Source organism: Physeter macrocephalus, chromosome 8 (genome assembly GCF_002837175.3).
Source record: "Physeter macrocephalus isolate SW-GA chromosome 8, ASM283717v5, whole genome shotgun sequence".
Classification (NCBI taxonomy): Eukaryota; Metazoa; Chordata; class Mammalia; order Artiodactyla; family Physeteridae; genus Physeter; species Physeter macrocephalus.
This window is the reverse complement of record NC_041221.1, coordinates 134,229,481-134,239,737: the sequence shown is the minus strand read 5'-3', so window position 1 is coordinate 134,239,737 and position 10,257 is coordinate 134,229,481. Positions and strand designations below refer to the sequence as shown.

Genomic DNA, 10,257 nt, shown 5'->3' with positions numbered 1-10,257 from the left:
TACAGGGTAATAAAGGAGCCTTACTGACATTACATGCTTAGATATAATGGGACTTACTATTTTTGGTAGAACTTTTGAATGTGCCAGTAAGATCAGATCAGTTCAGTGTTTTTACAAAACCATGATCAAAACCTTGTGATGAAACTTAGAAATTGTATTGCTATATATTTTGGCTGTATGCAGTAGATAATCATATCAGAGCTTGGTGAAACATAAACTCCTCAAAACCAATGATGGGAATTAACAAATTATTAGAATTTGAACTGAATTATATGCACTTTTAATCCTTGAAAGAAATCGCTTTATTTGATTCCTATGAATGAAAAGTGCTTTATATGTTATTTCAGAAGCTGGAAAGTTGGCCATATTTAGAATCCTGGGCAGCAAAGTAAAACAGATTTTAGGTAAATTATGCTGTACAGGTAGTCAATCCCAAACAAACAAATCACTACTAAATATATTGAGAGATCTCAGTCAGTGATTATCATATGGAATAGGTTCCTCAGGAAGCATTTGATTCTTGATTTCATAGCTGCTAATCATTAGTATACTGTTGTTGCTTGTATAAATCTTGGCTAATTATTTTTATTTTTTCCACTGTTTTCCTAGTTTTATTTGACAAAAAAGAAGCATGTAATTTCCTTTCTCTAATATTAATGTGCTGAAATTATGATAATAAATATCATTTGACTAAAAATGTTCAGATCCCGAATGATCCAGAAAGGCTCTGTACATAATCTGAACTCACTGAACAACTACGACTAAATACCACTCTTACAGCTTATTACTGAGTAGACTAACCTGTTCTTTGCACTGTTCAGTGTATATTTAGAAATTAGGAAGGACCAGATTCCTGACGACTCAAAATGTATATGGTAGTATGAATATTACTTTATTCACAGGTTTGAGTATAGAATACTTCACAAATTAAATCTTACTCTGATTTGCCACTCTTTAGGTTGATGGAAATTTGATCTCAGTCAATGCACAATATTTCCCTTTTCTGTGTAAGTGAGGAAAAGAAGCTTTATTAAGCTGTTATACACATTTTGAACTATACTATAGGCTAAAACTAGAAGTTGAAATGGACTTAACAAGTAAGATTAAAAAACTTCATTTTCACACGGATCCGATACATGTCTCCTGGAGAGGAAAATATTCTGTATAAAATTTGCTGAAGAAAATAAATATTTAAAAAATTGAAGTTCTTACTGGATTAAGTAAAACAGTACACTAAAAAAATAAACTTTAAGAGAAATATAAATGAAAGTCATAAAATTCAAAACCAAAAGATGAATAATTTATGTAATTTTTAAGGAATGTAATTTGTGACCTTGTTATGGAATTCATAGGTAAAACACTAAATCTAGTGTAATCTTATCTAGGCAAGATGTGTACAGGAAGCTTTGCATGAACAGATGAGTGAGGTCTGACTCCCTGAATAATGGACGCTGAGAGCACTTCTTTTCTAGGTGGGTGTAGTAGTTTGCTAGGACTGCCGTCACAGAGTACCACAGACTGGGTGGCTTCAACAACAGAATTTTATTTTCTCACAATTTTGGAGGCTAGAAGTCCAAGACCAAGGTGCCGTCAGGATTGGCTTCTTGTGAAATCTCGCTTTCTGGCTTCCAGACTGCTGCTTTCTCACTCCTAGAGCTTACAGAAAGGAACACAGCCCTGCCAGCACCTTGATTTTAGCCTAGTGAGACGTCTGTCTGATTTCCTTACTATACAGGATAATAAATTTGTGTTTTTTAAGGCACTGAGTTTGTGGTAATTTGTTACAGCAGTAACAAGCCAATATACCATACACCGTCATACCCTTGATCATCTACTTGTGTGACTCCAAACACAGCATGTACACACACTGTTTCCTGTACTTGAAATGCCATTACCTTCTAGTAGGCCTAACTAACTCTTAAACCTACTTCTGAAGTTACCTTCTATTATAAGAATTTACTGAAATTTGGGTTTCTGCCCATTTCTATCTCAACACACTATATTTGCAACATTTTTCTGTCTTCTCAACGTATTACTGTTGTTGATTTCCCCTCTTTTCCAAGACTGTTGAGCTCCTGAAGGCCACGGACTTTTATTCACAGCATTTAGCCTATGAATGAATTAAGTGGAATGATGAATAAATGAAAATAGAATGTTCTAAATACTTTTGATTTACAAGGCTCCTATTCTGTGTGTGGGTCTGTGGATATGTTTGTACTTAGGTGTGTGTTCTTTAGGGAAGAGGTAGTCTGAGAAATGTCAATTTGTTAAGTCCTCTGTTTTAGTCTGTTTGGGCCGAGATAACAAAAATACCAGACTTGGTGACTTATAAACAACCAAAATTTATTTCTCATATTTCTGGGGGCTGGGAAATCTAAGATCAAGGTGCTGGCAGATTGAGAATCTGGTGAGGGCCTGCTTCCCAGTTCATAAGTGGCTGTCTTCTTGCCGTGTCCTCACATGATGGAAGGAGAGCTAGAAAGCTCTTTGGTTCTCTTTATAAGGGCACTAATCCCATTCATGAGGGCTCCACTCTAATGACTTACCTCCCAAAGTTCCTACCTCCAAATACCAGCACATTGGGGATTAGGCCTCAACATATGAATTTTGGTGGACACATTCAGTCCATAACATCCTATAATTCTAGTAATCTTCCCCAACCTCCCACCCAAGTGGTTGGCAATTAAATATCCATTATTATTGGAGTTTTACATATAAGAATTCCAGGTTTATTTGGGGCTACAGATGTGGATCTGGTCCCAAGACTAAGGTGATATCCCTTGCTTTCAAGATAGTGTTCAGCCTGCACTGTTATCTGTGTGTGTGTGTGTGTGTGTGTGTGTGTGTGTGTGTGTGTGTGTGTGTGTGTGTGTGTGTAGAGGGGGAGGGTAAAGTAGAATGATGGGCTGTACACTGGCTGGGCCACTGTTTCCTCCCATGGACAAAAACCCAGAAGCTTCTGGTCATGTCTTTTGTTTCAAAATTAATGTTAAAAACTGAGGTATAATTGACAGAAAATATTGTATTAGTTTTAGCTGTACATCTTAATGATTTGCAATATGTATATACTGCAAAAATGATCACCACAATAAGTTTAGTTAACATCCTTCACCACGTATAGTTTTTTCTTGAGATAAGAACTTTTCAGATCTACTCTCTTAGCAACTTTCAAATATGCAATATAGTACTGTTAACTATACTCACCGTGCTGTACATGATATCCCCAGGACTTATAATTGGAAGTTTGTACCTTTTGTGTGGTCATTTGTCCTAGACTTGGGAAACTGTCTTTTTCCAAGCCCTCCTCCTTTGACATCCCCTCCCATGTGGAGGAAACAAATATAAATCCCTTCTAAAAGCCTAGATTTTGCACCTGAGGCAAGAAAATATACAGGCACTGGAACAAGATACAGTTAATATATACACAGATTGAATATGTCTGTGTATGTTTTTGCCTTAGGAGAGTCTTTTAAGTTCAGTCCTCATTGTCCCCCCCACCTTTTTTTTTTTTAAACAAAAAGCATTTTATCAAGGGTATTGCTCTTAGATTGCCCAAGAGGGGATGGGGTGAGAGGCAAGTGCCTTTGAGTGGAAAAAGATGAGAGGAGCCCCAATAATGACATGTTGACATTATTGCCATTCTGTCAAGTATGTGGTTTAAAGTCAGACTTAATTTGATTTGGTAAAATAAGTAATGTGACCGTTCACACATCATCATAATGGTGTAAGATTCATACCCAAGTACCAGTCATTGTTTTTCCTATACAGTATCAATTTAACTGCTTCATAATATTCTTACCTGAACTATTTATTTATTTCCTTATTTGTTTAATCAGTTAGCTATTTGATAGTTTCCTATTTTTTTTCTAGTTTAAACAGTATTGAGATGTTGTAGCTGAACTCTTACACAGATCCTCAATTATTTCCTTAGGATAAATTTCCAGAAGCATCATTACTGGTTCAGAAGAATGGGTCAGATTTTAAGGCTGTTTATGTGAGTTTCTAAAGAGTCCATTAGAAAGTCTGTACCTCATCACAAATGGCAGACTGCCCTTTTGGAAGGTACCTTGAGTAAATAAAAATGGAACATGTATTGGTTTGCTAGGGCTGCCATAACAAAATACCAACAGAAATTTTTTCTCCAACTTTTGGAGGCTGGAGGTCCAAGATCAAGGTGCCAGCAGGGTTGAGTTCTTCTGAGATCTTTCTTCCTGGCTTGCAGATGACCACCCTCTCGCTGCCTCTTCACATGGTCATTGCTCTGTGCACATATGCCCCTGGTGTCTCTTCCTTTTCTTATAAGGACACTAACCATATGGATTAGGGCTCCATCCTAAGAGCCTCATTTTAAATTAATCACCTCTTTAAAGACCTTATCTTCAATTATAGTTACATTCAGAAGTACTGGGGGCTAGGGTTTCAAAATATGAATATAGAGGGGAGGGTGGGGACACAGTTCAGGCCACAACAGAACTCTTAACTGCAAAAAGAAACTCTTGGATATAATAAAAATTTGACTTAAAAAAAAAAAAGCAGAGTTGCTGCTTTCTGAAAATATAGCTGGCCGTAGTTTCCCCCCTCTTCTTCAGCTCATTCTTTTTCCTTTTCTCTAGTTCTCTTTTTCTTTTTCTGGGTATATTTAGGTACAGTAAAATATGCCCTTTTTATTGTGCATTTCTATGAGTTGTTTAAACACCATATTCAATTAGGTTTTTGTAATCACATTTGCAGGAGGAATGGAAAACAAAGGTTGTCTAAATTTCAGTTATATTTTTAAACTTTTTTGTTTTGGAAGGCTGACATACCTGTAAGCAAGGTAAAGCCAAGAACCATACTCAGGCAATGATCTAAAAGGTAAAGTAGAAAAAAAAAATGTTTTTCTCCTGAATGATCGGAGGGGTAGGAGAGCGACAGCATCATTTAAGTGTTTATATAACACTGCTTATTCACTGTCCCTACCTTTACCGATCTAATCTCTGAAAAGAATCTAACATCCCAATTATCTTGCATTTATCCTGGCTTTCTAAATGTCTCTCAAACATGCTTGTGTTTTCTCCCATCATCCCTACCCTCCTTCTATATGTAAGGCTTATACTAGACATACACTTCTTTGAAGCTTTCCTAGTCAATAGAAATTAAACCAATAATGGGTCCTCAATAAGGTGGTATGGAGGATTATTTCAAAACAATGCAGGAAAAAACTGTTACTTTAGAATTTACAGTTTAGGTGGAAAAATAAGTTATGGTCTTATTCTTTCAGAAATTCACCTTTTACTGTTTTACATTTATTTGGATGACTCTAAACTAAATTTCTTCAGGTCTAATCTCTCATCTGAGCTATAGTCTTGGGCATCCCAGAAAACAGTGCCCCATGAATATCCCAGTATCACCTTAAAAATTAACAACTATGTTCATCATCTCCCCCACTTCCTCCAAAATTGTTTCTTTTGTTAGCTTTTTCTAGTTCTATTATGCTGCAGTTTTTGGCTTCCAGATTTCAAACACTGGAATGCTTTTATTTTCCTCATTCTTTATCAGTTGGTTAGCAAATCCTGACATACTTGAATTGTGTTTTGTAATGACAAGGTAGTAGTTTCCTATTGTCCTTCTAATTTTTTCAATGGCACTTATCACTATCTAACATGCTGTATACCAGTCTTATTTATTGTCTGCTTCTCCCCAGAAGAATGTAAGTTCCATGAGGGCAGAGATTTTTGTCTATTGTTTACTGCCTTGCTCCCAGCACTCGGTATAGTATTTATTGGATAAATTGAGCACTTACTATGTGCCAGGCACTGTGCTCTGTGTTTACATGCAGAATCTTATTTAATTTTTACCATACTGGGTAGGTGTTTTATGTTCTGATTTTCAGATAATAAAACTTATAATTTTTAAAAGGTTAGGTGACCTGTCTAAAGTCACACAACTCCATGGTCACATGGTTAGTTAGGTGTTAGAGCCAGACTATATTGTCCCCAAACTTTGAAGCCTATCTATATGCCTTTGAAATAATATTCATACTCCTTAATCTAAATTTCAAAACATTCCATAATACCAAGACCCTTATTTTACTTTTTTCTGTCAAAAACCTCCTGATCCAGTCAAACTGGTCCACTCATTGTCCTTGGGAGCTTATAAATTTCCTCCAGATTTTGTTCAGATAAACTCCCTATAGAAATCTTATCTAGCCTTTGACTCTGCTATTCAGTGCAACTTCTACCTCTAATCATTTCTGAACACATTCCATTCCAGGATACAGTGAGGAATTCCTCTTTTAATTTACCACATGGTTTTTGGGCTTTCGGTCACATGTCTTACACCATGTCGCACTCCTTGTATCTTGCTTGGCACACAAAAGGTTCAATAAATGGAAGCCACTGTAACTTTCTTGCATTCCCATCTGGGTCCGTAAGGCAGTTCTCAGGGGTGCGTAATACTTAATATACAGTGTTCATGTGTTTAACTCCCTCGGCTCCCAGTCCGATTGGAAACACCTTTAAAAACCTAACGTTTTAGTTGGGAAGGAAGCTCGCACAGATAACGTAAACATATAAAAAGATGTGTACACTGGGGTAATATGAAAATGTCCTCTGTCTGAAATGCGTGCAGGGAGGCTGAGAGGGGTGTCGCGGGAGGGCTTCACGGACGGCCTAGTGGTGGCGGGGGTTTCGTGCCACGCCTTGGTCGGAAAGTCTGGAGGCGCACTGCTGTCCTTCACAGGGCCTCGGGCTCTCCTTTGCGCAGGGCCACGTGCCGGCGTTTTAGTCTAATCGCCGCTCCGGCCCACTATAAAGGGTTAATAACCGCCTTCCCCGACTAGGCCTCTTTCCTCCATCTTTGTGAGACGGGAGGGGCGAGGACGCCAGGTGTAGCGGCCCGGCCGAAACACGGCAAGTTAACTCCAGACCCCCAACCCCAACAGTCAACTTTTCAAAAAGCCCGCGCGTGGCGCCCCAGGCCGCATCCGTTGGGAACGGCCCCCAGCGCGTCCCCGGCTCGACCCCAGCCCCCCTTCCCACCCCGCGGCCAGCCCAGGGCGGGAGGAGGCGTGGGGGTGGCAATAGAGCTCTGCATACTACGGACGCCGGGGCCAGCGCGCACCGGGGAGCGCGCCCGTCCGGCAGCTGCCGAAAACGGAAGTAGGTGCGGGCGGATCGCCGTGATTGGCTGAGCTGACACGTCTCTCAAGGGGCTGGCGCGAACGCCACTGCGGAGTTTGGCGAGGGGATACGGCTAGGGGAGGGGGAAAATCACCGGGAACAGCCGCGGGGCTGGGGGCAAATGAATCGCAAAGGTTCGCTAAGCGCAGGGAGAGTCCCTAGTCAGGGCGCACTGAGGATCCCGGGGGTGAAAGCAGGGCGGTAGAGGCGATGTTGGGAGCAGCGCAGGCCGAGGGCTTGAATAGACCGCGGAGGGCGGGGAGTCCGTGACCTAGAGCGGCGCGGCAGCGCGGTAGGCGGGACTAATGAGAGCGAGGCGGGGATTGGCGGGCAGCCCTGGGCTGTCGTACGTCCGCGGTGACGCACGCCTCGGCGAGGGTGCGCGCGCGTTCAGCGGCCTCTTTGTGTGGTGCCCAGATAAGGGAGCGGAGGTGGCGGTAGCGGCGTCCTCGCTTGCTTTCAGGTCTCCTCGGCTCGCCCTCTAGCCGGCACCTTTCCCCTTCCCTTCCCCTTCCTCTCTTCCTCTTTCCCTTCCCTTCCCTTCTTCCCTTCCCCGTCGGTGACCGGCGGGGGGGCTCCAGCGACGGCTGGGCCCAAGCTGTGAAGAAGCCTTAGCCAACGATAACGGCGACGGCGAAACCTCGGAGCTCGCAGGGCGGGGGGAAGGCCCGGGCCGTGGAGATGGAGAATTCCCAGCTGTGTAAGCTGTTCATCGGCGGCCTCAACGTGCAGACGAGTGAGTCGGGCCTGCGCGGCCACTTTGAAGCCTTTGGGACCCTGACGGACTGCGTGGTAGTGGTGAACCCCCAGACCAAGCGCTCCCGTTGTTTTGGCTTCGTGACCTACTCCAATGTGGAGGAGGCCGATGCCGCCATGGCCGCCTCGCCCCATGCCGTGGACGGCAACACGGTGGAGCTGAAGCGGGCGGTGTCCCGGGAGGATTCGGCGCGGCCCGGTGCCCACGCCAAGGTGAAGAAGCTCTTTGTCGGGGGCCTTAAGGGAGACGTGGCCGAGGGCGACCTGATAGAGCACTTCTCGCAGTTTGGCACCGTGGAAAAGGCCGAGATTATTGCCGACAAGCAGTCCGGCAAGAAGCGTGGTTTCGGCTTCGTGTATTTTCAGAATCACGACGCGGCAGACAAGGCCGCGGTGGTCAAGTTCCATCCGATCCAGGGCCATCGCGTGGAGGTGAAGAAGGCTGTCCCCAAGGAGGATATCCACTCCGGTGGGGGCGGAGGCGGCTCCCGCTCCTCCCGGGGCGGCCGGGGCGGCCGGGGTCGGGGCGGTGGTCGTGACCAGAACGGCCTGTCTAAGGGCGGCGGCGGCTACAACAGCTACGGTGGTTACGGCGGCGGCGGTGGCTACAACGCCTATGGAGGCGGCGGAGGCGGTTCGTCCTACGGTGGAAGCGACTACGGTAACGGCTTCGGCGGCTTCGGTAGCTACAGCCAGCACCAGTCGTCCTATGGGCCCATGAAGAGCGGTGGCGGCGGCGGTGGAGGAGGCAGCAGCTGGGGAGGTCGCAGTAACAGTGGACCTTACAGAGGTGGCTATGGCGGTGGGGGTGGGTATGGAGGCAGCTCCTTCTAAAATTTTTTTAATGCCTGGGAGTGGCTATAGGGGTAGCTGTTTTCAACCACCCAACTAGGGTCGACTCCTAAGTCCTTTCCCCTCCCACCGCCTTCCCCATTTTGCCCTTGGGGAAGCCACTTCTAAGGCTGTTCACCCTTGGGGGTGTTGCCCTGTTTGCCTGCCACCTCCCTTGTCTCCCTCTGAAGATGGACTTGGCCCCACATACACATTTTTGTGTTACAGTCATTGATGGACTCTATTTTTTTATTATTACTTGGACCTTGGTCGTTTTTATACTAGCAAGATGTCTTGTTTTAATTTGTGTTTTTTTGGGGGGGGAGGGAGTGAACTTGCTGATTCTGTAGCAAAACCTGGGCGGGGGTTGGGCGGGTTAGTTTACTTTGTTGTAAGGACTTGATATCTGGCTACAGCGTTTTCTATGAAATCCCTTGGATCCCATGCCCGAAATTTGGAAGCATATGTACAAAAATCATTTTTACGTTTTATTTTTAATAAATCATTGTGTTTGACCGTACATGTCTAACATTTTTTTCTAGGATCCATTCCGTACCGTTTTAAGGGATGTTAGTTGAAAAATTTTCTTGTTAATTCTTAATTCTTGATGTGTACTTCGAGAAACTTTTAAAAGGTCCTGTGGGTTTTTTTTTTTCTTCTTCTTGCTGTTGACCTGGTAGTGACGTGTTGAATTTTATCCCTAACAGGTAAAACTTTTGAAGTGGTGGATGTGGCTTTTTAAAATCTTTAGTTTCTTTGCATCCATCTCTTGTACTAAGTAATTTGCTTATCATCTTGACATGGTTGGTCACTTCTTTCTATGAGAATTTACCTCAAAGTATGTACCGTGTAGTTCTAAAGAAATAGTTTGTATTAAGCATGTGTTTTCATTCATATAAACTGTTAAAAAATTTCAGATGGCTTAGTTTCATCCCTCTTACTGGTTTGTCTGTAATGAATGGTTACAAATAAGGGTTATATTTTATCCTCAAATTAAAAGCGTTTTTGTATTTTCAGAGCAGGTTTAGACGTTTTTTTTTTTCCCCTCTAGCTGAACTGTTGTCCTTATGGAAATCCTTCCCCCAACCTTTGTGGCACCATCTACTGGCAGAATGGCAGTATATCTGCAAAACAATTCGTTTAAAAACTTGTTTAGGACAGTTGCGTCAGATTTAGAAGTTTTGCCATCAAAAATCTGTGCAGACTTCGGTTATACATTTACTTGTAACTAAGATGGGTTTTACAGGAATGTAGTTAACAGTCAATATCACAATTGCCCTTTCTACATGAGATTTGAAAATGTAAACTGCTATGCATAGCTTGGGCAGTGGCCCCATATTGCTATGACGACTAATGAACCAGTTTCGTGTACTGGTATCTTAGGTGCAAGTTGTAAAGCAAAATATCTGTGTTTTCTGCTTGGTTAACAAATGTATATTTGTAGCTCTTTCATGCAATAGAATTCAAGTTGTTGTTTATAAAAAGCAAAACAAAACAGTGATACCAGAGA

At 42.9% G+C, this 10,257-nt stretch overlaps 1 protein-coding gene across 1 annotated transcript; it reads left to right on the top strand.

The window, feature by feature from the left end:
- Positions 1–6,041: 6,041 nt before the first annotated feature.
- On the top strand, positions 6,042–9,267 carry HNRNPA0 (heterogeneous nuclear ribonucleoprotein A0). The gene has a single exon (XM_007112732.4). The coding sequence runs from the start codon at positions 7,842–7,844 to the stop codon at positions 8,748–8,750; it is 909 nt and encodes a 302-aa protein (XP_007112794.1). The 5' UTR covers positions 6,042–7,841; the 3' UTR covers positions 8,751–9,267.
- The last annotated feature ends 990 nt before the right edge of the window (positions 9,268–10,257 follow it).

Coding starts and splice junctions, on each gene's coding strand:
- HNRNPA0 (XM_007112732.4), top strand. CDS start 7,842: ATGGAGAATTCCCAGCTGTGTAAGCTGTTCATCGGCGGCCTCAACGTG.